This window comes from Equus caballus, chromosome 23, assembly GCF_041296265.1.
Source record: "Equus caballus isolate H_3958 breed thoroughbred chromosome 23, TB-T2T, whole genome shotgun sequence".
Lineage (NCBI taxonomy): Eukaryota > Metazoa > Chordata > Mammalia > Perissodactyla > Equidae > Equus > Equus caballus.
The window spans coordinates 12,362,007-12,389,808 of NC_091706.1; the positions used below are offsets into that span (position 1 = coordinate 12,362,007).

The 27,802-nt window shown below is 39.9% G+C and overlaps 1 protein-coding gene and 1 long non-coding RNA gene across 10 annotated transcripts; one reads left to right on the forward strand and one right to left on the reverse strand.

Annotated features, from left to right (window-relative positions):
* On the reverse strand, nucleotides 1–3,363 carry LOC111770123 (uncharacterized). The gene is made up of 2 exons (XR_002803069.2): nucleotides 2,915–3,363; nucleotides 1–116 (listed from the first exon to the last, which is right to left on the reverse strand). It is a non-coding gene; the product is annotated as an uncharacterized lncRNA (long non-coding RNA).
* Nucleotides 2,976–27,015, forward strand: ZNF510 (zinc finger protein 510). 9 transcript variants are annotated; one of them, XM_070248088.1, is made up of 8 exons: nucleotides 3,008–3,086; nucleotides 3,788–3,858; nucleotides 4,640–4,927; nucleotides 5,701–5,759; nucleotides 16,994–17,090; nucleotides 18,753–18,879; nucleotides 19,176–19,271; nucleotides 21,625–27,015. In XM_070248088.1, exons 5-8 carry the CDS (start codon nucleotides 17,007–17,009, stop codon nucleotides 23,328–23,330), a joined length of 2,013 nt encoding a protein of 670 aa, XP_070104189.1. In that variant the 5' UTR covers nucleotides 3,008–3,086; nucleotides 3,788–3,858; nucleotides 4,640–4,927; nucleotides 5,701–5,759; nucleotides 16,994–17,006; the 3' UTR covers nucleotides 23,331–27,015.
* The last annotated feature ends 787 nt before the right edge of the window (nucleotides 27,016–27,802 follow it).

Consider the following 27,802-nt stretch of genomic DNA (forward strand, 5'->3'; position numbering starts at 1 on the left):
TGGGAACCAAAAAATGTTTTATTAAAATGGTGTTAGAAAGGAATTATACGACTTGAGCTTTGGTTAGTTCATTTTGCAGAGGTTCCAAGGCAGTTGAATTTGGTCTGGGTTGGATGCTGTAAAAAAAATTTAAAAAAAGCAACAGTCACTCATATCAGCTGAGAGAATCATGTTTAGCATTTTGAGAGTGGTAGAGCAACCTTGTTTTTGTCCATACTTATGCAAAATTATAAAGTGGTTGTGCCTTGGGCTGGCCCCGTGGCTGAGTGGTTAAGTTCACGCGCTCCGCTGCAGGCGGTCCAGTGTTTCGTTGGTTCGAATCCTGGGCCCGGACATGGCACTGCTCATCAAACCACGCTGAGGCAGTGTCCCACATGCCACAACTAGAAGGCCCCACAACAAAGAATATACAACTATGTACCGGGGGGCTTTGGGGAGAAAAAGGAAAAAAATAAAATCTTTTAAATAAATAAAAATAAAGTGGTTGTGCCTGTCTTACAAGGTCACAGAATGACCTTGTCTGATTGGTGTTCAGTGACATTATTTAGGTCCAACAGGAAAACATCACTGTTCGCTGTGAGCACCAGAACAGCAGTTAGCCACAGCCAGGCTCTGAGTGTCAGTCAGTTCCTGCATGTCAGAGGCTGCTTCATATTTCCTCAAACCAATGAGGGAAATTGAAAATCACCATTAGAACACCAGAGTAATAATTGATGTAGGCAAGATCCACTGACGAATGCTAAATTGGTGGGCGATACTTTGAGGAGAAACAAGATGTTTTATAGCCTCAAAATATCTTTCCGCAAATATTTATTAGTTACTGTAGTGGTGCCCCATCTTACACTGGCAGCACCAGACTCGGACGAGGTGGGGCGCAGCTCAGGTTTGCAGCCCTTCTTAGCACATGCAAGCTAGGCAACCCGGCGTGGGGCAGGGTCTCACGCAGAGGATACGAGTGAAGGGCCAGCATTTCCTAGGAAAGGAGCTGAGAGGCCTTACATTGTAAAAACACTAGTATTCTTTAAGCACTTAATTTAGAAATTTAATTTAAAAACTTAGAAATTGTCTTTTAATTGCATATAGCTTGAATCCCTATGAAAGTTATGCCATAGATATAACCTTACTCTGTTCCAGCACCTACCTCATTGTTCTTACAAGGTTACTGAAAGTTCTCTTTCCACTGCTTAAACCCCGGCTCTGATACATACTACTGTCTCACTTGCTTTTCTTCCCGGACTTGAACTTTTATTGCCCCAGGATCAGTTTTCAAATATTTTAGCAATAGCATCCATGTTAATATAGACACACTGTTAATACATTCTCAATTCTTTTCTGATCATTACTAAAAGTCTTTATTGGAATGAAAGTTGGAATTGTTACTTTACGTTTAACAAACAAAATACATAAATGTCAAAGAGAAAAAAACACACAAAACTTTTTTTAGAATTCTGATTGGAACTTTAATTTTATTCTTTCCATCTAGGAAACTGATATTTATTAAAGTTTAAGTGTCAACAGAACAAAGTTTTACACCTTGATTCGCATAAACTGCACTAACTTACTGGTAACATTAATATTTTTTACTTGCTCACCAAAACTGAGTCTCTGTCTTTTTAGCATTGCAATATAAAATTATCTATATTACAAAATATTAACCAAGAAAAGTCTGTGTGTTTATAAGTATATGTACATATAAAGGTCATAAAATGTGTTCAGAGGTTCCTAATTTGGCTTCTAATTTCAGAAGTGTGCACATAAATTCTAAGCAAATTCATCCCTAGGAGATGCATAATTTGCATAATCATTTTCTTATCGAGTTGTGTGTAATTTCAGGTATTACTTATGTAAGACTGAACAGCTTATGTACTTTTTTCTTTTTTTCCCAGAGAAAAATGCTGAGGATTATAGATATTATTCCTTTATGCTAATGACAGGCTCCATTTTCTAGTATTTGTTACATTTTACAATTTTATTTACAAAAGCTGTTTACATATGATAAAGTCAACTGTATATTGGGACCCACAAAGTGGGGGCTCATGTCACAAATCTAAACCTCAGTCAGCCCGCACTTGTGGGACACGTCTCATTGTCAAGGAAAACTAACTACAACAACCACAATCCTCCAACTCAGTTTTAGCCAGCTTACTTTACCCTAGAAAATTTCAAGATCTCTGACCTCCTACCAATCATGCTCCGCTTCCACGTTTCCTCTTCTAACATTCTAGAAAATTCACTCTTGCCCAAAATCCCTCAGAAGAGTGCTCCACTGCATGTTAGGCACTGTACTCCCGTAATCCATAGATTGTTTTCCTTTGAATAAAGGACATCAAACTCATTGCTAAATTCTCTTGGTTTTGTTATTTGACACATATATCTTTACTTTTCTTGGCAGCTCTGAGTTAAAAGGCACACTTTTGAAAAGACAGTTCAAAATTCTCCCTTTATGAACTTTACATTACAAAATTTCCAAACACATCTAAAGCCGAAAATAGTAAAATGAGCATACCATATTCCAGAGAGAGAAATTCTTAACAATTTGCTATATTTGCCTTTTCTAAGTTATTTGCTTTTAATTACAAGTATATAATACAATGCTAAGTACCTTAATACGCAGCTCTAAAAAAATAATAAACTTACCTACATAATCCCAATGTTATCACAATCAACAAAAGTAACAACTTCCCTTAATATTTCTAATATCCAATGCATATACAGATTTCCCCGATTTTCTCCAACCAGGATCCGATCACGGACCCACACGGTATGTGTGCTATGGCAAAATTTAACCCATAACCTCTGGGCTTTGGCAGAGTCGGGACACCAGTCATCAGTAGAGACTGTTTATAACATCTCATTACTCCCTAACTCTTCCCCACGCCACCCCACCCACGTCCACACACGCCCCCACACTCACGCATTATGTGAGCGATCGCGGTGTTTTACGGGATACGTAGTCTCGAACTTTACGGGTTCTCGCGCAGCATTCTGGGAACGGATGGCCTGCGTTTCCTGCGCATGTGCAGTCAGCCCCGCTTTTCTGCTTCCGCCGTCTCCTGCCTCGCGAGTGTGGAGGTTTCGCGCCTCAAGTGAGAGCGTTGGCGGGTTTGCGCGTCCGCGCAGCTCGGGGGGCAGCGTGGAGGGGTGGGCTTGTGCCCAGGGGAAGGGAACAGGAAGGACTCCCCCCGCCCGGGGCCGGAGCCAGGCCCGGACGCAGCCCTAGGAAGGCGGGAGGGGGCGGGCCCAGGCCCAGGGGCGTCAGAAGGACTCGTCCTGGGGGGCAGACGCTAGGCGTGCGCGGCGGGAGGGGGCGCCGGCGCGGGCGCGGGCGCGGGCGCGGGCGCGGGCGGGGGCGGGCCCGGGCCCGGGGGCGTCAGAGAGCCTCGTCCTGGGCGGGCGGGGGCGGGTCCAGGCCCAGGGGCGCGTGAGGGCCTCCTCCTGGACTGCAGTCGCTGGGCGTGCGCGTGCGGGGGGCGCGGCGCGGCTGCCTGAGAGCCTGCCGTGGCGGGGCTGAGCTTAGGGGACCGAGGGCCCGGGCGATTCCGCGTGTGTCGCTCGGGCATCGGTCAGGTGTGTCATCTGAAAATAAGGATATTAGTGAAAGCTGCTTCGTGGCGTTACGCAGAGAGAAGTCGTCGTCTGTAAAGCGTTTAGCCAAGTGCTAGTTAATAAGCGCTGGTAAGTACCGCCTGATAAGCAACGTGTAGTGTCGGCTCCCGTCATGTTTGGAAGACACTTTGTTCTTTTTATTTCGTATTTCGTTTAATCCTCACAACCACCCTAATTATAGGTATAACCATCTCATTAAAACATAAGAAAATGGGCTCAGAGGAGTGCAGCTCCAGACCCAAGGTCGCAAAGGTGAGGAAGCTAGGATGCAAACGCAGATGGGCTCCCCGCCCCCCATCAGGCTGTTCCTAACAGCAGGCCTGCCTCAAACCCAGTGCGGCAGCCTGTGCAGCGCTCGCAGGGGGACTTTCTGCCACGTCCCCAGCGCTGTCATTGTCAAGTCAGTGTGAACGGAGGTTCAGTCTGTGGCGAGTGTACTTGTTCTGGGATTTCTAGTGTGTCTCCAGAGCCTCTGGGTAAGACTAAGGCTTCCGGCACCTCCTGCACTGTCGAGGCTGCCCGTCCCCGGAAGGCTCAGTCTGATGTCGTGGTGCACTGCTGTCCCACAGAAAGACACAGTCAGCCAGATATGTAATTTTAAATGTGAAACATACGAAGTTAATTTTAGGAACATGTGTTTCTCTCAATATAGCCATAATGTTATTTCAGCATGTGGGCTAGCCACATTTCAAGTGCTCAATAGTCGGATGTGGCTGGTGACTACAATAACGGATTGAACACTTCTAATGAATTCCGAGAGAATTAGGTGTAAGGCTCTATACCACTGGTTCCCAAGCAGTGTAATTTTGCTCCCCAGAGGACTTCCGGAAATGTCTGGAGACGTTTTTGGTTGTCACAACTGGGAGGAGTGCTACTAGCATCTTGTGGGTAAAGGCCACAAATACTGCTAGACATCCTACAAAATGCACAGAACAGCCCCCCATGACAACGAGTTATCCAGCCCAAAATGTCAGTAGTGAAGTTGAGAAATACTGCCGATGGAAGTTTCAACTAAAATGGATTTGATTCCTAGGTCTAAGTCTCAATATCTCAGGAACAAAGTCGCTCTTGTTTGGAAGGAAGGACGGAGCCCTGGGGACAGGAGTCCCACATGGAAGAAAAGCCCATCTGACAGGGACCACCCTCACCAGAGCTTCAGAACAGATGCAGAAGAACTCAGAAAGGAGCGGGTCCTGTTTGCTCTACCAGTCACTGTTGTTAATCACCTTGCTCAGAGAGAGCCAGACTTGGTGATGTCCCCACATCCAGAAGCCGTCATAGACTATGTGACAGTGGACACTGGACCAGCTTCCAGCAGGTGGTAAGCTGGGCTTGAGAGGGCTGGGGGACTGTCAGGCTGCACAGGAAATGCCCCAGCCACAGCCAGAGCTGAGAAAGGTCTGTCTTCACTCCGGAAACAGCCCCCCATTTTCTTCATTCTTCTCTCACTCTTTCCAGATTCTGAGCCACTCTCACACCTTGTCCATCACATGTGGCATCTGGAGATATGCAGAAGATTCCTTTGTTCTGAACATAATAAATCACAAAATGATAGTATAGGAAGGGACTTCCATTTCTGACTCTTTTGAAACCTTAAAAAAATATTGAGCCTGAGATGTATGTCCCCTGGTCACCTAAGATAGAGCTAGGAGCAAAGCACAGTGCTATTCATTCTGTCTTTTTGAGAATTTGCAACAAATTGGAACAAAGAGATTTTAAAATATTTTGTCATTAAGCATCTTATCTTTTTTTTCCAGAGTTTTGTGTTGCTTTTCTAACTCAAGGTGTAAATAATATTCTAGGATATTAATATTAATCCTGTTTTAATTTTTTGTTAATTAGAGGGGACATACATTTTTTTAAGTCAATAGGAAGATAATTTACAGTCATCCAGTGAAAAACAGCAAGGTTACATCCACATGATCCTATCAGGAAGTGCTGTCTCTGTGGTGCTTCCTGCCCCTTCTCAAGGGTCAGCAGAACGTTCTCTGTAGGGAGGCCTTTTCCCTAACTGGTGTGATGAGATTTTGAGGCAAGTGAATACAGAAGCTCACCAGACCTCTCATGCCTCCATTCCTCTTTCCTTACCCCCAGCTTATCCCGCACACTTCTCTGCACTTTCCCCAGAGCAGCAGAAAATGAACATATCTCAGGTGAGTTATTGATTACCACGTTTTTTAATAATGGATTTTAAAGGTGGTTAAGGAACCATATACATTAACACAGCGTAGCAGAAAGAGCAGTGGATCAGAATCATTGAAGGAAGACGGAGGAAAGCAGAGGAGGAGCGCAGCAGAGGAGGAGCGCAGCAGAGGTGGCGATGCCTAGATGCAGGTCCTCTGATGCTACAGATTGTCCGAAGTGCAGCTGCAGGTTTCGTCCTGACCTTTCTGATAGCCCTGGCGGAGTCAGACAGACTATATTTGTTTGAAGATTTGCATTGATGAGAGGCTTCAACCAAACATTCCTCATGGAATCTAAAGTCATCAAACTTAGGAAAAATGTATTTGTTGGTCTTCATGTGGGTGATAGTGCAAATCTTTCCAATAACAACCCTGAAATAAATGCAGGCGGTTGTTCCCACTTTCCCCTCAGTGGAAGTAGTGGGCATATTGCCAAAGCAGGGCTTTTGATAACACACTTGTTCAGGTAACTAAAACAGAAGTTGAGGTAAACATTTTTCTGATTATCCTGCTGGATCTAGGAATACTACCAAAACTAACTAGAGGTCCACTGAATGGCCTGCATGTTCATGTCCTTAAAATAGCTCTGTGAATATGTCTCTCAAGTACCTGTCATAACAAGTTGTTCAGAGACTGTTTAAATTCTCTTCTCTGGCATCTGTTACACACTTGCTGTTCCCAGTTACGACCAGTGCACGAGGCCTTGGTGTCTCTGCTCGTATGCCTGTGACCCGCACTCGCCAGTCACCTAATGAAAGTCAAATCCAGTGGGTCTTCCCTAGTCCTTACCTCAGTGGACCTCTCTGCTGCGCCTGCCTCTGCCCCGACCCTTTCCCTCGGGACAGTCTCCTGAGTTAGTGTCTGTGACACCCTCCTGCCACTGTCTTCTTGTGTTTCTTGCATGGAGTCGTCTTCCTTCTCTTCCCCTTTCACGTGTCTCATCCACAAGTTTGGATTCCTTCTCGTTGTTCTTCGAACTAATCTTTGTGACCCATTTCATCCCCTCTCTGGTTTTAACCATGATGTATTTGCTGCTTCTCCACAATGTGGTTCTTCAGCCCACTCTGACCAATAGCACTTTTTGTGATGATGTAAATGATCTGTATCTGCGCTGTCCAGAATGGTGGCCACTGGCCACATGTGCCCGTTGAGCACTTTAAATGTGGCTAGTGTGACTGGGGAAGTGAGTTTTTAACTTAAGTTTTAAATAATCACGTGTGGCTGATGTCTACCATGTTGGACATGGTTGACTCCACATCTCTGTGGGTATCTAAAGGGCATCTCCAGCTCAGCTGATTCAAAATCAGAGTTAATATTTACAGCCCTTCCCAGACAGATCCTCCCCATCTTTCCCTGTTAGATGATACAAGCCCATTCAGCCAGACACCCAAGCCATAAAAGTGGGATACGTCCTTGGCTCCTGTTGCTCGTACGCTCATCTCCTGCCACGTCTGGTCTGTAGTTGTGTCTTGCTGCTTTTCTTATCTGTGTAGGTCGAAGATAACAGCAATTTTATATGGTTCAACCTAAGACATTTTAAATGCATTCTTCTACTTTATCCCTCCTACTGCTGTCTCATGGCCTCTTGACTGAACTGTTGGAATAGCTTCTCTGCTGATCTGCCCACCTCTGTCTTCACCTCCTAAGCCCCTCTTCCACAGGAGAAGTTCGTCTCAGTGCGAATGAGGTCACGTCTCCTGCGTGTGTGAATCACTGCATGGCTCCTCACTCCCGTACGGTACAGTCCCCAGTCTCAGGGCGACCTTCAGGCTTGGGAGGCGTTACCCCTTCCCATTTTTTCTTTTTCCTTTACTGCTGCTCCGACTTTTGACAACTGTTTATTGAGCAGCAGGTGTTCCAGGGAAGTGACACGTGCTATAGTCACAGCTTACACAGTACAGATACTTTTCTTTCTTAATATCATTCAGTGGGAAAGAAGACATTAAAAAATTCAATATGTGACTATTCTAGAACACCACCAAACCTCATTTACTTTCTTAAACGCATCCTTCTGTTGCTGACTCTGCCTCGTATCATGTTCTCTTTGTCTTCTCTGGAGTGATCTTTAGAACCGTGTCCTCATTCTGTTTACCTGGTGCTATGGACTGAATTGTGTCCCCCGCACGTTCGTATGTTGAAGCCCTAACCCCCAACGTGACTGTATTTGGAGGTGGGGCTTTTAGGAGGTGATTAAGGGTAAATGAGGTCATAGGGTAAGATCCTAATCTGATAGGATTGGTTGCCTTATAAGAAGAGGAAGAGAGAGATAGAAGCTTCTCTATCTTTCCCTGCCCTGGCACCAAGGAAAGACCATGTGTGAGGTCACAGGGAGAAGGTGCCCATCTGTAAGCAAGGAAGAGAACCTCACCAGAACCCAAGCATGCTGATACCCTGATCTCAGACTTCCAGCCTTTAGAACTGTGAGGAAATCAATTTCTGTTGTGTAAGCCACTCTGTCTATGGTGTTTTGTTATGGCAGCCCATGCAAAAAAGACACCTGGCTCAATTGCTTCCTTTTTTTTTTTCATTTTATTTTTAATTGTGGTAACTGCAAAAATAAAATTTACCATCCTAGCCATTTTTTATGTGTACAGTTCAGTAGTGTTGAGTACATTCATATTATTGGGCAACCAATCTTGAGAACTCTTTTCATCTTGCAAAACTAAAGCTCTATACCCATTAAACAACCCCCCATTCCTCCCTCCCTTCAGCCTCTGGCAACCACCACTCTACTTTCTGTCTGACTTTCCCTACTCATGTAAGTGGAATCATACGGTATTTGTCTTTTTGTGACTGGCTTAATTCACTTAGCATAAAGGCCTCAAAGGTCATCTGTGTTGTAGTATTTATCAGAATTTTCTTCCTTTTTAAGGCAGAATAATACTGCATTGTGTGTATATACCACATTTTACTTATTCATTCATTCGATGACAGACACTTAAGTTGCTTCCACCTTTTGGCTGTTGGGAATAATGCTGCTGTGAACATAGGTATACAATATCTCTTCAAGACTTTGCCTTTCATTTGTGTGGATATACCCAGAAGTGGCATTGCTGGAGCATGTGATAATTCTATGTTTAATTTTTTGAGGAACTGCCATACTGTTTTCAGCAGTGGCTGCACCATTTTACATTCTCACCAGCAATGCACAAGGGTTCCAGTTTCTCCAGGTCCTTACCAACACTTCTATTTTTCTGATAGTAGCCATTCTAATGGCTGTGAGGTCTGGCTCTTTACTTTTGACCTATCATGAGTCAGCTTTGGTTGCCTCAGCGAGGAAACAATGCTGTTTTCTTTCCCCCTATCTCCTGCTGGACTAATTTCCCTTCCTCTTCTAAATCCACACAGCCCCCTGTCTTGCTCCTGTCGGCACTTCACACATTGGTGGAAATAAGCTGATATGTATTTGTCTCTCCAATTAGAGCATTACCTTCACAGTCTGGAACCACCACAGGTTCATTTCATAGGCTCTGTTGCCAGGCCCTCAGCTTCTCTAGTTCAGATTGCTCATTAAATTCTGTTCTGAATAAAAGATGATCTCCTCTGAATACAGAACTGGGCCACTGAAAGAATCTGTTTTTCCGTTCTTAGAACACCACCTCATTTCTCACAACGTGGAGCCCATGCCATTGTTATCTTCTCTCCTAGGAACCTGCGCACACTTGTTCTACCCGTGAGAAATTGGCCTGTTCTTGTGAAGGAAGGACTCCTCCAAGAGGAAGGTTTCCTGACTTCCTCTCTGTCTTGTGTTTCCTCTCATGCATTGTCATGTAGCCTCCTAATCTTTAAGACCTTATCTCTTCCAGATTGTTTGTTTGCTGGTAAGGACTAAACTTCCTGTGGGCAAGTACAGTCCCCTTGGAGGAGATACTAGGAATAATGTGAAGATTTCTTCCTCATACAAGGGAAATAATCAAGTCATGATTAAAGGAATTAGCTGATTAATTAGTCATTTGAATTGAGTCGGCATCAGGATTTGCAATTTGTCAAAGAAAGAACACATTGGTGGTGTAGTTTCAGTTGATCATGGATGGAGAGTTGGAAAGGATTGTGTCAGTCCTGCAGAACAGGTGGGATTTGAGTTGTTGCAGAGTGTGGGGAGGTTACTGCATTTTGAGAGAACAGCATGAAGTGGACTAAACAAGGCAGGAAGGTCCAGTAAGACTGCTTGTTACACTGTGGACTTCTTCTTAGGGAATAATAAGCGATAGAGATGGAGATAAATGTTGGGACCAGACTCGGTGTATTAGTCTGCTAGGGCTACCATAATAAAGACCCACAGACTGGGTGGCTTAAACAAGAAATTTATTTTCTCAGGGTCTGGAGACTCAAAGTCTGCAATCTAGCTATGGACAGGGCTGGTTCCTTCTGAGAGCTGTGAGGGAAGAATCTGTTCCAGGCCTCTTTCCTTGGCTTGCAGATAGATGGCTGTCTTCTCCCTGTGTCTTCACTTCATCTTCCCTCTGTACACATCTGTGTCCAGATTTCATCTTATAAGGACGCTAGTCATATTGGATTAGGGCCCACCCTGATGACGTCATTATAACTTAATCACCGTGTAAAGACCCTGTCTCCAAATACAGTAATATCGTGAAGTACGGGGGGTGAGGACTTCAGTATGTGAGTTTGGGGTCGGACAAAAAGCCCGTTATCACTAGAAATCCTTGGATGCCATTCTTAAGGGCTTGGTTTTATCATGAGTTCTAATACATAACATGGGGAAGAAATGCATGTAATCAAAGCAGTTTTGTTTTTAATCTGGAAATACTAATGGAATGTGAAAGACATGAAAGGAGTGAGGTGAGAGTCAAGATGACTCCAGAATTTTTCAGACAGGAGGGCAGAATGGTGATCGCTGTTCTAGAAGTTTATGAGAGCTGAGATGGCACATAGTTTCATATATTTTTTAAGTCATTTATATTTCTTTTTTTGTGAATCAGTCTTCCTTTTTGCTAATTTTAGAGGCTTTTTAATTAAAGAATTTATCCTTTTTTTCTGACAAGTGTGACGGATATTTTTCCCTGTTTCATCATTTGTCTTTGGACATATTTTGTCTGCTAGACCAAGTTATTTCATTTTTGCTAGTGGCATTTTGAGAAATTTTTTAAATATAGAAAGATGCAAGGGATAATGTTGTAATAGACATGTTCCTACCTTCCCAAATTACCAACTATAAAATTTTGTTAAATTTTTCTCTTGCACTCTATTTTTTTCCTTTTGTTTATCATTTCCTTAACTGAGGTACAGCTTTAATACTAGTAAAGTGCACTCTTAAGTGTGAACTGCCTGGATTTTTACATATGTATACACATGGAATTTACCACCCAGGTAAAGATGGAGAACACTTCCATCACTCCTGAAATTTCCTTCCTTCCAATTTCTACTTAATAATCGCTGTCCCCTCTGCAGAAGCAACCACTATTCTAACTTCACATGTCAGAAAAAAAAGGATAAATTCTTTTTTGAACATCATATAAATGAAATCATATGATGTGTACTCTTTTTTCAGAGGAAAAGGAGGTCTGTCTGCTTTCTCTGTACATAACATTTTTTAGATCATCAATGTTGCTGTGTGTTTCAGTACTTCCTTTTTATTCTGAGCAGTATTTCATTACATGATTTATTTGCTCATTCAATTTTGGTGAGTTTTTCATTTGTATTTTTCTAGTTTGGGACTATTATGAATAAAGCTGCTGTGAACATTACTTTGTGTCTCTTGGTATTTCTTCATTTCTCTTGTTATACCTAGAAATGGAATTGCTAATTCATAGAATAAACATATTCAGCTTTAATATATACTACAAGTAGCTTTCTAAAGTGGTTGAACCAGTTTATACTCCCACCAGCATTCTGGCTGTACCAAATTCTCACCAACACTTGTTATTGTCAGCCTTTTTGATTTTGGCCTTTCTGGTGGCTGTTTAGTGGTCTCATTGAAATTTATGATTTGCTTTTCAGTGATAAATACTAATATTGAGCACCCTTATTTGGTTTTTGGCCATGTGGATGTCCTTTTATGTAAAGTATCTGTTCAGTTCTGTGTTTTAATTGGATTGTTTGCTTTTTTTCTTATTGATTAGGAGTTATTTCTCTATTATCAATACAAGTCATTTGCCAGCTGTATGTATTGCTAATATATTTAAATCTGTAGCTTGACTATTTTTTTTAGTAATTTTTTTGATGAACAGAGTTCTTAAATTTAATGAAGTTTAATGGTAGTTCTCTGTGTATAATGTTTGAAAGATCTTTCCCTACTCCAAGATCCTGAAGATATTTTCCTACGTTGTGAGTAGATGCTTGATTATTTGAGCTTGACCCACCTGGAATTACTTTTGTGTATGGTATAAGGTAAGTGTCAGGATTCCTATTTCCATATAGATACCCAGTTGCTTTAGACCATTTGTTGAAAAGACCATCTTCTGTCCACTGAATTGCAGTAAGGCCTCTGCTGTCAATCAGGTGACCATATATATATGTGAGTCTATATCTAGACTGTATATTCTCTTCCTTTGATCCAGTTATTTGTTTCTGCTGGTATTTCACTGTCATAATTACTGTTGCATTACAGTAAGTCATGAAATATGGTAGTATAAGGCCTTAAAGTTTTACTTCCTCAAAAAAATTATTGGCTAATTTAGTTCCTTTGCATTTTCATAGAAATTTCATCAGTTTCTACAGAAAATCCTGCTGGGTGGTTTTTCATAGTAGAGGTGAAGTCTTTGACATGTTTCATTAGATGTATTCCTACATATTTGATCTATTTTTATATTACTTTAAATAGTACTGTTTTTTAAATTTCACTTTCTAGTGGTTTATTGTTGATTAATCTTAAAATACAATGGATTTTTTCATGTTGATCTTTTGTCTAGGCATTTTGTCAAATTCACTTATTCTAGTAGCTTATTTATAGATTCTTTTGGATTTTAAATAGGTACAATCATGTCCTTTGCAAATAAAGGTAATTTTACTTTTTTCTTTCCAATATTTATGTGTTTAATTTTTTTTAAGCTTTATTCTTGTACTTCCAGTACAATGTTGAATGCAAGTGATGATAATAGAAATCATTTTCTTAAACCTCACCTTAGAGGGTAAAGTACTCAATATTTCACCATTGAGTCTGCTTTTAATTGTAGGGTTTTTTGTACATGTCCTTTGTTAGAATAAGGAAGTTCTCTTTCTGTTTTTAGTTTCCTGAGAGTTTTTATCACACGTAGGTATTAAATTTTGTCGAGTGCTTTTTCTGCATCTAGTGAGATAATAATATAATTCTATTCCTTTATTCTGTTAAAGGAATAGAATGGTATTGATTGATTTATCAATGTTTAACCAATCCTGCATTCCTGGGATAAATCCTACTTGGTCATGGTGTTTAATTTTAAAATACTGCTATATTCAGTTTTCTAGTATTTTTTTGAAGAGTTTTGTATCTATATTCATAAGAGATATTAAATTTTAGTCCTGTGATTTCTTTGGCTTTGGTTCAGAGTAACTTGTAGAATGTATTAGGAAGTGTTCCCTCTTCTGTTTTTGGGAGAGTTAGAAAAGGATTTGTGTTAATTCTTCTTAAATGTTTGGTGGAATTCATTAGAAGCCATCTGGCCCTAAGCTTTTCTTTGTAGGGAGGTTTTTAATTACTGATTCAGCCTCCTTATATGAATCTGTTCAGATTTTCTGTTTCCTTTTGAGTCGGTTTTAGTAGTTTGTGTATTTCTAGGAATTGTCCTTTTCACTAAGTTACCTAATTTGTTGGTGCACTGCTGTTTATAGTACTCTCTTACAGTTCTTTTTATTTCTGTAGGGTCAGTAGTAAATTTGATTCTTCTTTTTTCTTGGTCAGTCTGCATAAAAGTTCATCAATTCTGTTGATCTTCTCAAAGAACCAGCTTTCAATTCTGTTGATTCTATTGTTTTTCTATCCTTTGTTTTTCTCTGCTCTAATCTTTATTATTTCCTTTCTTCTGCTAGTTTTAATATTTTTCTAGTTCCTTAAAGTGTATGTTAGGTTATTGATTTCTGATCTTTTTAATGTAGACGTTACAGCTACAAATTTCCCTCTAAGCACTGCTTTGGCTGTATCTCCTAAGTTTTGATATGTTGTGTTTTCATGTTCAGTTGTCCCAAAATATTTTCTGATTTCCCTTGTTATTATTCTTTGATCCTTTGGGTTTTTTAAGAGTGTGTTGTTTCATTTCCACGTTTTTAAATTTTCCTTGTCTTACTGGTTTCTGGTTTCTGGTTTCATTCTTTTTTGGTCACAGAAGATACTTTGTATTTTAACCTTTAAAATGTATCAAGACTTGTTTTGTGGCCTAACTTCTAGTCTATACCAGAGACTGTTTTATGTGTACTTGAGAAGAAGGTGTTGGCCTGTGTGTTCCTGTAGACATCTTGGTCTGGTTGATATAGAGTTATCTTCAAGTGTGCTTTTCCCATATTGATCTTCCATCTGCTAGCTCTATCCATTATGAAAATGGCATATTAAAATCTCCAACCATCATTGTTGAATTATTTATCTTTTCAATTCTGTCAGTTTTTGCTTCATGCACTTTGAAGCTCTGTTGTTAGGTACATGTAAGTTTATAATTGTTACAGCCTCTTGATGTATTAACCCTTTTACCATCATAAAATGTCCTTGTTTCTCCTTGTTTTGTTCTTAAAGCCTATTTTTTTGTCCTTCCTTTTTTGTGTGTGTCTTAAACTCTATTTTGTCTAATCCTAGTGTAAGCAATCCAGGTTTCTTTTGATTACTGTTTACATGGTATATCTTTTACCACTCTTTTACTTTCAAACTATTGTCTTTGAATGTAAAGTGTCTCTTGCAGACAGAATATAATTGGATCATGTCTTTTAAAATCCATTCTGCTAGTCTCCGCCTTTTAATTCAAGCATTTAACCATTAACATGTAATTACTGATAAGTAGCATTTATGTCTTCCATTTAAACATTTGTCTTCAGTAGGTGATATGCTCTTTGTTTTTCTACTTTGTCATTTTTGCCTTCTTTTGTGTTAAATCAGTATTTCCTAGTGTACCATTTTCATTATTTTATGTCTTTGCTACATTTTTTGTCTGTTATTAGTGATTATCTTGTTGATTACAATTAATATCTTAACAATAACTGTCTTGTTCAGATGAATACCAGCATAATTTCCATAGTATACTAAAACTTTGCTCTTCTGTAGCTCCACTCCCTCCTTACTCCTTTGTACTGTTATTGTCATCCAAATTACGTTTTCCTGCCTTATATGTATACCAGCAGAGATTTCTGATTACTGCTTTATGTAGTTGTCTTGAAATCATATAGGAGAAAAATAAATGCATAAAAATACATTTATACATTATGGTGCCTTTTATATTTTTACCTGTGTAGTTACTTTTACCTAGAAGTTTTCTTTATTTCTTCATATGGATTTGAGTTATTATCTAATGTACTCTCATTACAGCCTGAATGACACCCTTATTAATATTTCTTACACAGCAGGTGTACTAGTGACAAATTTTCCCAATCCTTGTTTATCTGGGAGTGTCATAATTTCTTCATTTTTGTAGAATGGTTTTGCTGAATGCTGAAGTCTTGCTTGACAGGCTTTCCTTTCGGCACTTGAAATGTCATATCATTGCCTTCTGGCCTCCCTGGTTTCTAATGAGAAATCAGCTGTTGATCTTATTTGAGAGCCTTTGGAAGTGATGAGTCACTTCTCTCCTGCTGCTTTCACATTCATTTGTTGGCTTTCCACCTCTCTTGTTCTCGCCTCTCTTTTTGCTCCTGTTATGTAGATGTTGCTGTGTTTGTCCTCAGGTCGGTGAGGTATTTGTTCCTTTTCCTTCATTCTTTTTACTCTGTGTTCTCAGATTGGATCATCTGAGTAGATTTATATTCAAATTGGATGATTCTTCTGCATGCACAGATCTCTTGAGCCCACTAGGGAAGTTTTTACTTCAATTATTATACTTTCAACTCCAGAATTTTGGTCTCCCTTTTCATTATATATATAATTTCTGTCTCTCTATTGATATTGTTTATTTGGTAAGACATTGTTCTCATTCTTTCCTTTGGTTCTTTAGATATGATTTCCTTTAGTTCTTTTTGTGCATTTAAAACAGTTGATTAAAAGTCTTTGTCTAATAAGTCCAATGTTTGGACTTCCTCAAGGACAGTTTCTACACTGTTTCATGCATAATTTTTTTTCCCTGTGTATGAGCCATACATTTCTCATACATTCTCATTTGTTTGCATATCTCAAATTATTGTTGAAAACTGGACATTTCAAATATAATGTAGTAATTTGTAATCAGAGTCTCCCCCACCACAGCTGTTATGTGTTTGTTTAGTGACTCTTTTGAATTAAGCATAGAATCTATATTCTTTGTCATGTGTGGCCACTGAAGGCTCTGCTCCATTAGCTAAAGAGTCAGCTAATAAATTCGACTGACTTCCTTAAGTACCTGTACCCAGTAAGGCTCCAATCTTTGCTGAGGTGCTCTGTGTGTATCTTGGGGTATGCCTTCAGCAGTTAGCTGGCATTTTACTGCTCCGCAGTAGCCTTCACTTTCCCTGCACAGAGCCTCAAGGCTAACGAGAGCTAGGGGCTCAGTGCCTTCTCAGGTCTTTCCTGTGTATGCACATGGCCCAGGGCATGTATGTTGCCTTCTAGATTCCCAAGGATATGTCTGAGCTTTTCAAAGCCCCGGTGGGATATCTCATTCTCCAGCTTTTCCTTTTAAGCTTTTTAGTTAGACTCTTGTTTCCATTATAAACTATGTGAAGTAGCCATGAGGGTAAACAATATCCCGTGATTTTTTTTTTCCCCACTAATGGCATGCCCCCAGGGAAAATGCTATTTGCAGTGGGTGAGCTTTGAGTCATGAGAAATGTAGACAGCATCATGAGTGAGATGTTCCAGGGAACCACCAGACAGATCAAATAATGACAGTTGTCTAGGAATGGGGCTTATCTTCTAATTGGACCTCAGTCTTAGGCACTGAAAAGTTGAGTCTCAACATTTTATTACTTACAAAAGATAGGGCATGTGAGTCTGGGCAGCATTTTGATAATGTCCGCTAGTGCTTTCCCCCTACTGCACTGATATCCTATCAAAGTTAATGTGTTTTGATGACTTTCCCCTTACAGATGAAGTATTATGTAGTGGAGATATGCAGTATGGGTCTAAGTGAATTTAGGCAGTGACTGTTCTTCCCCAACAGTAGCCAGCATCACATGGGGCAGAAAGAGACTTCGTCTGGATTCTCCCCCAGTCCTCTCTGTGACAGGTTGGATTCCTGGAGAAAATTCCACAAGAAGGTAGAAATCACCCTGTGACTCCCCAGGGACTTAATACTCTAACATTTGCACACATGTGGCCTTTAGCAGGTTAAAATTTTTCTGGCTTTGTCTTCCTGCTGTCTTCAATGGAGTTTGGTAGCATATGGTTCAGTAAGCAAACAAGTGGTTCCTGATTCTCCCTACAGGTGCCTGTCTCTTTCCTGATTTCAGATGGTGTGCCATGCAGTTTGATTTCTCTGATGAGTTCAAAAAAGGACAATTTCCAATTTACCCAGATTTGATCTTGTTGTAAGGATGTTGGTATTGTTCTTTTCAGCTGTCTACCTCTCTGAACTAAAATTCAAAGGCAAACTATATGATTACAATTTTTTCTAATTTGGTGAGACATATTGCTTTTTAATATGCAGAGAGTACTAGAAAATAATTTGTTATGATCAGGCTATCCTATATATTTCAATTAGTCAACTTGGTTAATTCTGTCATTTAAATGTTCTATATCAGTGGTCAGCAGACTTCCTGTGAATGTCAGATAGTAGGTTTTGTGGGAGATACGGTCTCTGTTGGAACTACTGAACTCTACAGTTACAGTGCTGTAGGCGACATAGATAATACATACAACAAATGTGACTGTGTTCCAATAAAAGTTTTTATTAAAAAAATAGGGGGTGGACCAGATTTGACCTTTGGGCTGTAGTTTGCTCTCCACTATTCTGAATCCCTATTGGTTTTTTCAACCTGCTTGTCCTATGAGTTACTGAAAGAGTTAAAATCACTAATTATAATTGTGAATCTATCTCATTTCTGTCATGTTTTGTTTATATACAGTCAATTCTCATTCTCAGCGGTTATGTTTTGTAAAGTTGCCGTTAACACTGAATTAACAAATACTGAATCACTGCTAGGAGAAATACAGGGTTAGGTTCTTGGAAGCCTCTGGTCACAACATTTTGGTCAACCAGTCAATATATTACCTTATTTTATGTATGTATGTGTTTTAAAACACTTCATTTAATATTATTGTTGATTCATAAACATGAACTGACAGCCAACAGCACCATAATTAATTCTTGAACAAAGCTTATCTAACACACTTGTTTTCTCCATAAGGCACATCACAGCCTTCTTACATTTAGGAACACTGGACAGCACTTCTGCACTTCACAGGGGGGCCATTTGAGACGGAAATCATCAGGAGAAAGCACAAACATGCAAAAATTGTGCTATATAGACTGCAAAAAGGACGCTTGTTTAGGACAGCTGAAACAAGAAGGCAAACCATTATCTTGCTCTGCTTAGCTAGGATTTTTTATCATTCTGTGTTTGTTTGCAAATGACTGCAAAATTATGAGTACTGATTTTGAGGTTACAAGTAAATTTTAGTGAGTAGGTGAGTTTGCAAATTCAGAATCTGTGAATAATGAGGATTGAGTGTATTTGGAAGCTATGTTTTCAATTGCATGCCAATTCATGTTTGTTGTATCTTCTGTCAAAAGGACCATTTTATCATTATAAATTGTTATTCGTTATGTTTTATCACTCCTACCTTCAAATCTAATGTTTTTCATGTTAATATATCATTTGTTTTAAGTTCTTTACAGTACATAGGAATTGTTTTCCTAGGTATTTTCTATGTCACCTAATTCTGAACCCTTCAGATTGAACAGAAATGTACTGTTGCAGGCATCAGTGTCATTCAAGGATGTGACTGTCGAGTTCACCCAAGAGGAGTGGCAACAAATGGGTCCAATTCAGAGAACCCTGTACAGAGATGTGATGCTGGAGAACTACAAAAACCTAGTCTTAGTGGGTGAGCATATAAGCATAACTTACCCTCATAACTCCATATAGAAGGCATTTCCTTTTTTGCACCAATACACATGAATACTTTATTTAAATTTTACTGTTATTTAGGCTTTTCACTCAGGAATATAAAGTAACTACATCTATTTAAGGAATGGTAGGAATGTTTGTGTTGTCAGCTCCCAATGATAAATTCAGATGAGGACCTTCAGGATGCTGTTCCCACAGCTGTGTCTTTTTCCACTGTTGGAGACGAAAGAGCTCATCATCTGGCCTAAGTACTCCACTGTTCCCTGTTTACAGGGAACTGCACTTACAAACCCGAGGTGATCTTTAAGTTGGAGCAAGGAGAAGAGCCTTGGTTCTTAGAGGAAGAATTCTCAAACCAGAGCCTCCAAGGTGAGTTACTGAGCACCAGCAGACAGAATCCTGGAGGGTAGTTAGAGTCCAAAAGGTCAGTTTACTAGGGAACACCTTCATATTTCAAGAATTTTCTTATAAAGCCAAAAGCACAAAAAGCACCAATCAAAGGAAAATGATTAAATTGGACTACATTAAAATTGAATATTTTTTCAAAAAAGATATCATTAAAAGGATAAAAAGATAAGCCACAGAGTAGAATATGTATACAGTACACTTACCCTAGAAAAGGGTAAGTGTCTTGAAAATGTAAGAACTTCCACAAGTCACTACAGGAAAAGGTAGCAGCCGAACTGAAGAACAGATGAAAGACTTTGAACAGAAACTTTCAGATGTGCATTAAATCTTTAAAAATGTGCTCGATCTCATTAGTTTTCATGGAGTGCCAAAGATAAGGTGAGATAAGAGATATGTATGATAGGAGGTGAAATTAATAAATCTGGCAATGCCAAGTCCTAGTGAAGATGCAAAATACTAAAGACTGGTGTTCACTGACTGAAGATGTAAATTGGTAAAACCACTGTGAAGTCAGGAGGATGTTATCAAATCAAGCTGAAGTTTTACATACCTTGTAACCAAGCAGTCCCTTTCCTAACTGTATTCCCTACAGGAAGCATGATTGTATTGTCTACAGTGAATAAAAGAATCTTTATGGAAATATTGTTTATTTTTGCCAAAAATTGGTATCATTAACAGTAGAATGAAGAAATAGTTATATTCCTTAAGGGAGAATTATACACTACATAAAATCTTAAACAGTGATTACAAACAGAACATTAAGCAAAAGAAACCAAAAAATATAAATATGCCTGTATGGATATATTTATGTAAATATCAGTAACAGGCAAAACTCAACTACATTTTTAGGAATTCATATATTGGTGGTAAAACTACAAAGAAAATCAAAGGAATGATTACATAAATATTAGGAAAGTGAGGAACTCTTAAGCATGAAGAAGTTGTAACTGGACAGGGATAAATAGGGATTTCTGCAGAGTCGTTTGTGTTCTGTTTCTTGACATGGTTTCTAGTTCCATGAATATTCACCCTATACTCTTAAGTTGCAAATAGAAGTTTTATACAGATAAAAATTGTGTTTCATGCTTAACAGAGTAAAGAGATGAGCCAGAAGTAGCAGATGATATTTACAACTCATATAATGAACCCATTAAGCATGGGCATCTAGAATGCATAAAGAATTTGGACCTTAATCTCAAGTGTCATCTTTGCAGTAAGGCCTTCCATGATACTCCATTGAAAATTGTAGCCCTGGGGCCAGCCGTGGGGCCGAGTGGTTAAGTTCCCGTGCTTTGTTTTGGCAGCCTGGGGTTTCTCTGGTTCAGATCCTGGGCGCAGACATGGCACCGCTCATCAGGCCGCATTGAGGCCATGTCCCACATGCCACAACCAGAGCAACCCACAACTAAAATATACAACTATGTACTGGGGGGATTTGGGGAAGAAAAAGCGGGGGGGTGGGGGGGGGGGAAGAAAATTGGCAACAGTTGTTAGCTCAGATCCCAATCTTTAAAAAAATAAAATAGTACCCCTCATATCAAATTGAAATGTAGAAATTTAGGATGAGGTGATCAGGTTCACTGACAGTTTTGATAGACTGAATCAAAGGTACCACAGCCAGAATTGAGCAGTGAATCCAATTTAGTTGTAAGAATGGATTCTCTTTTCATCAGTTTTAAACTTGTTTTTATTTCTGTGACTCACAGCTGAAAGATGGCTTAGATCCTGAGCTATAAACTTCTTCCTTAAATCATGAGGAAGTTGGTGCTATCGATTTAATTGGATGTTGAATGATTGAAAGGAAATAAGGGATGATGGCAAATTGGAAGTATGTAGACTCTTTGCATATTGCACCAGTATAGTTTAGATAATGTAGGATCTATACTGTAATTTACTTCCTCAAACCAAACCCTTTCCCTGTTGGGTCTAGCCCATCAGTGCTCATTATCTCCTAATTTTTCCTGCAACTCTACTTGTTTATAGTCCTTGGTGTATTCATCCCATTATTTGGTTTTCCAGCTCCCTAAAATAATCACTCCTATAAATCTAATTTCTATTTTCTTTTCTTTCCCTTCTCCACTCTGGTAGGAAATTCCAATTTATCACAATTTAAATACAGATATGTGTTTCTTACCAGTTTCCTTTCTCATTTTCACTAGATAAAATACTGTTTTTTTGAAGGAGGGTGAATATATCTATATAGTCACACAAATTATTTAATCTTGAGAAATCAAAAAATGAAATGGAACATCAGCTATATTCTATAAGCTCCAACCATAAGAAATGTAAGACTCATATTTTCAATTTTCCTCAGTTTTAGGAGATTGCAAAGGTGATAACCTGTTCAAGAGGAATAAGAGAATCAAAGAGAAACCCTTACAGCAAGTAATATTCATCAATAATAAACCATTGACTAAAGAGGAAGAGAAATTTGGGGGAAGACCATTTAATCTGCACATAGCTTCTGTTTCTTCAACAAAAATGTCCTGTCACTGTGACTCATGGAGAGTGAATTCGCAAAATAGTTCTCAGTTTATCCTTAATAATAGAACCTATTCAACCAAAAAAAGAGATTCCTGTAGTGTATGTGAAAATTTGCCTTTCAAAATTAAGTTTGAGAGAACTCATGCTGGAAAAAAATGTTTTGAATATAATAAGAATGGGAAAGCCCTCAGTTATAAGGAAAGTCTTACTGAGCATCAAAAGTGTCAAACTTTGGAGCAAGCTTTTGAATATGATGAAATTAGAAAAGCTTTCTATAATGAGGCTGTCTCTGTTACACATAAAAGTACTCACACAGGAGAAAAATCCTGCAAAGATGATGAATTTAGGGAAAACTGTGATAAGACAACTCTCTTTGACCACAAAAGAACTAAGACAGGGAAGAAACACTGTCGTTTTAACCAATGTGGGAAATCCTTTTGTGAGAAGTCAGTTGTCAAGGAGTACAATAAATTTAATGTAGCTGTGAAACACTATGAATGTAATACAAGTGGGAATACTTTCATCAGGAAGTCACACCTCACTCAACCTCAGAGAACTGTCACAGAAAAGAATCCATTGGTATGTAATGGCAAAACACAAACTGGGGATAAATCCTTTGAATATTGTGAAAATAAATCCTACCAGACATCAACCCACAGAGTATGCCAGAGAACTCACTCTGAAGTAAAGCCCTATAAGTGTAATGAATGTGGGAAATCCTTCTGTCAAAAAGGACATCTCATTCAACATCAGAGAACTCACACGGGAGAGAAACCATTTGAATGTAATGAATGTGGAAAAACTTTCTCCCAGAAGTCACACCTCAGTACACATCAGAGAATTCACACAGCAGAGAAACCCTATAAATGTAATGAATGTGGGAAAACATTTGTGCAGAAGTCAACCCTCAGGGGACACCAGAGAATTCATACAGGAGAAAAACCCTATAAATGTAGTGAATGTGGAAAAACTTTTGTTCAAAAGTCAACCCTCAGAGATCATCATAGAATTCACACAGGGGAGAAATCCTTTCAATGTAACGAATGTGGGAAAACTTTTGGCCAAAAGTCAAACCTCAGAATACATCAGAGAACTCACAGTGGTGAGAAAACTTATCAATGTAGTGAATGTGAAAAATCCTTCTGGCGAAAAGACCATCTTATTCAACATCAGAAAACGCACACAGGTGAAAAACCATTTAAATGTAATGACTGTGGGAAAACTTTCGCCAGGACATCAACCCTCAGAGTGCATCAGAGAATTCATACTGGGGAGAAACCATTTAAATGTAATGAATGTGGGAAAAAATTTGTCCGGAAGGCAATCCTTAGTGATCACCAGAGAATTCATACAGGGGAGAAGCCCTTTCAATGTAATAAGTGTGGAAAAACTTTTGGCCAGAAATCAAACCTCAGAATACATGAGAGAACGCACAGTGGGGAGAAATCTTATGAACGTAATGAATATGGAAAATTGTATAAGAAATCAACCCTAAATGTATGTCAGAGAATTCAGGGAGGGGGAAAACCCTATTGATATAATAAGTATGGAAACTCCTGGCTAAAAAACCAACCCATTTGACATCAGAAAATCACACAGGAGAGAAACTGTGTAAAAAATGAATGTGGGAAGAATTTGTCCAAGAGGCAACCCTGAGAGTATATTAAAGAATTCCCTCAAGCTTCTATTTCTTTCAAGGTACTAGAGGAAGCCCTTTTGAATGATGTCATGTCCTATTAGATGACTCACACATCACATGAGCTGGTAATCTGTTCACTAGTAAGAATTTAGGTTTTTTTTTTGTTGAGGCACATAGCTGATCTAAACTTCCCAGTCTCCCTGTCATCTAACTGGGGCTTTGTAACTGGCTAGTGGGATGTGGATGCCACACCCAGTTCTCACAAAGAAAGACCTCCCTGACAAACTACCAGGCCACTGTCAGAACATGGAGACGACTTCCAGGACAACCTTGGGCGCCATGCTTTAACAGCACAGCACAGGATCAAAGCTAGGGTGCCTGTGCCTGGGGCTGCCCTATGGCAGGGTGGTTAAAGTAACACACGCTCTGCTTAGGCCCAGTTCACAGGTTCAGATCTGGGCACAGACCTACTCTACTCAGTGGCCGTGCTGTGGAGGCATCCCACATACAAAATAGAGGAAGATTGGCACAGATGTTAGCTCAGCATGAATTTCCTCACCAAAAGACACCCAGGGTGCCTGGAATGTGTGGAACAAGATTCTCTCTTCTACATTTTTATCGCTTGAATATATTGTGAACAAGAGTTAGGCTTGTATTCTGTTGAGCTGCATGTTTGGCTCTGTTTGTTTCTGCACACAATTTAGCCATGTCTCTGCTAGGAAGGCAGAAAATTACTGTAAAAGCTAAACTTACGTCAGCCAGAGAGTGCAAACCTTATTAGAGAGTTGGTGTGTCAAGGAGTCCCTCAAAGATCATCAGAGAATTTGTACAAAAGACATTCTTTCAGTGCACTGAAATAGACAGGACCGCCTGATACAGGGCTTTGGATGAACCTAAAAAGTTGGAAGATTTTTGGTTGAAGGGTGAGTAGCCATCATGCGACTAAAATAAAGGGGACTTTCTTAATGTCATGAAGCCACTCTCCACATCTCCATATACTCCAATCTCAGCTGGTTTAAGGGAAAGAGGTTTTCCTGTCTAGAAAAGGGACCAAAGGCCATTGGCACCCACTGAAGTATTCTGGGGAACATTGAGGGAAGGGGGGAACTCAAACTTGTATGGTTCTCTGGGAGACAGCTGCCCAAGGCAACATCTTATCAGTTCCCATAGAGGTAGGGGCATCTAGATTTATGTAATGTCATTAGGGCAGAGTTTACAGTAGGGAAGGGAAACGAATGGAATCTTAGGAATAAATTGGGTCCTTTGGGCCAGTGTAATGTACTGTGGTTACTTCTACATCTGAAAGTGTAGTAGGAATTAATATGTTGTATGCTGTACTTCCCCTTCCCAGAAGTCACAGAGGGCATTCTCCCAGTCAGGAAGAGTTGCATGTAAAGAACTACTTTTGAGGTCTCACAGCCTTAATGACCATTTTGGGCTTCAGGTCTCTGACTGGTGATTTTGTTGATTGGAACTTCTGGCAAAAGGAGGCACGCTTGGGGGCGGGGAAGGGTGGTTTGACTTGATGCCCTAACAACTCCCACATATACCCCTATTGTAACGCAGTCATTGGCCTACTTTTGAGCTCTTCTACATTACACCTGACTCGCAGAGGCCTCTGACTTAATGTTCCAATTTGGGAGTGTGCCATCTTGGACTTACCAACTGACAAGATGCGAAGAACTCAAGCTTCATGTGTGAAATCAAGAATGTAGCTGTCCTGGTCCCAGCAGCATCTCAGCTGTGCATGAAACAGCAACTATCCCTCAGGACGTTTATTCCTTGCTTTGCTGCCTGGAGCATAGCTGCTGGCTCAGTAAGGCCCTCTATTCATAGAAGTTCCTCTAATTGGGCCTGGTTCTCTGATGGTTTGGCTAGTTGAAACCACTCAGACGCTATGATTATTCAACCTTAGTATTATGCAGACCCCAAAATTGATGTGGTTGTTCCTCTCACTGAACAGAACACAAGGTTGTTCTCAACTCTGGCCACTGTTCCCTTTGATGAAATTTGGTGCATTTTTATTGACTCTTGGGCTCTTACTGTGCCTAGCTATTTGACATGCTGGTTCTAAAACTATAGACAGACAAGAGCACCCCTCTTTGGTGCTGTGAACTGTGGGGGGAAAGTCACAGGTTTTGAGCATAATGTCTGAGTTGTTCAACTAGATGCCCTAGATGTTCTGTGATAAGACTGGAATCAAGCTGCTAATCAAGCTTCACTACCCTGATTGCTAGCATTGCCACCTGGATCCCTCATCATACTGAATGGCAAAACATTCACCATTTTACACTGGATACAAAGGAAAGGTTTCTGTGTATCCAGTGCTCCCTTGGATGTCATTTGATAGAAGAACCTACATTTTTTTCTTCCAGGTTAATAGTCAATGCTCCATATGCCATTTGATTAATTCACCCCTTTCCTACTGATTTTAAATATTTTTATGTACTAAATTCTCACTTGTAAAGATATTGCATATGGCTACTCATGACCCATTCTCTACATTGTTTTATTAATAACATGTTTTGGAACAAGACTGGCACATACCTCATAGGCACCAAAAATCCTATCTTTCTGGCCTGATAATGTTTCACTGAAGTGTATTCAAATCAAGATTAGTAAAGGACAATGCCTCCTAGGACTCTGGAAATGGAGCATCACAGACCAGTTACGTTGTTATTCTCGAGCTGCCAGCAGCCTTGCCAAGAATATGCATCTATAATAAGAGCAGATAATGTCCAGTTAGTGCTATTCTCTGAAAATCAAGAGATAACTTTACTGTTTTTATAATAGTTGGTAATATCAAGAAAGTCTTAAAATTTTTTCTCGGTTTCTTATGATATTTAGAATCATGTCTACTTTTATATATAATCTTTTAGGATTATGACTGGATTTGCTATTAAGTTCAGGATCATCTGCCCACTAGGATGGAACCAGTTCAGCCAAGTGGCCTGAATCATGCATTGGGAGGCCAGGTGACAAAAGTCCCCTGACTGGACACTCAGGCCTCACCTGCTGTGCCCTTGCTGGCAGGACACCTCTTCTATATCATACATTATCAACTGGAGACTGTGATCTGTGCTGTAGTCATAGCTCCCTTCCCCCACCTGGCTCATTGCTCCAGGTTATGGACTTTTATTTCAACAGATGGATGCCTCATCTAGAGACACTGGAGGAGTCAATTTTCTATCTGCCTGCCTACTAAGGGTCTTCAAGCTAATAAAAAAGCCTCCATGAAGGCAAGAATTTGTATCTGTTTTGTTCATACTGTATCCCAAGCATAGGAAACAGTCCCTCTATCTATTGGGCACTCAGAAATACTTGTTGAAGGTAGAATTATCTAAATGAAATCTGAACATTTTTCCTTTCAATGCTGGAAATTCTCTTTTTAGAGTCATGATTTATTATAAATAGGTAAGGAAAATTGTTGCTGTAAGCTCCCACTCAGACTCTTCTGTTTTGGATGTTTTCTAAAATTGCTAAAACTTGTTCTTAACGTTCAGAACTGTACAGTACTATTCCTCAAATCTGTGCCACCAAAACAGAATTTACCTCCAATAAACTAATACTCCGAATTCAAAACTATGTCTGCATGCCAGTTTTTTATTAGCATAGTAAAGTGCAGCTTTTTAATTTATTTTTTTTGGCTTTGCTTCTGCGCAAATACCTTCTAAATACCAATCCAAGCAATTTTACAAAACAGTAGTAATGGTAAATCAGATTTTCAAGATCAACCAAATGGGAAGACAAAGGAATTGGTCTGGGAATCATCCCTTTAGTCCATTGTACCAGTAGTTCCCCTCATTTTTACTTCCAAATCGTCTTCCTGAAAGCTGCACGGAAAATGTCTCTCAGTTTCTCACTGGGCCCCATGGCCCACTGGTGAAATTCAGGGTGCTCTGCTTTCGTGGCCCAAGTTTGGTTCCCATGTGCAGACCTACACCACTCCTTGGCAGCCATGCTGTGGCAGTGTCCCACATACAAAAGAGAGGAAGATTGGCACAGATGTTAGGTCAGGGCAAATCTTCCTCAGCAAAAAAAAGAATCTGTCTTCTGAGAGACATGTCTGACCCCCACAGAAGGGGCATAGCACCTGTTCTGGCCTGCCTCCATATTTGTCCTTCCTTGCCAGGTACAAAAGCCCAGAAGAAATAATACATTTTGTTCTACCAAGGCAGCTTCACACTATAATGGGCTAGAAACAAGTTTATTTTCTTGTTGGAGATTGCACAATCTCAAAGTACCATTAACCTGCCTGGCCAACTGGCTGTTTAAGTGATCTTGCAGTGTTCTAAGGAACTGGCTGCCCAACTCACAGAACAGTATAATTAGCTTAACTATCAGCTGACTCTTGATACATCAGTAATAA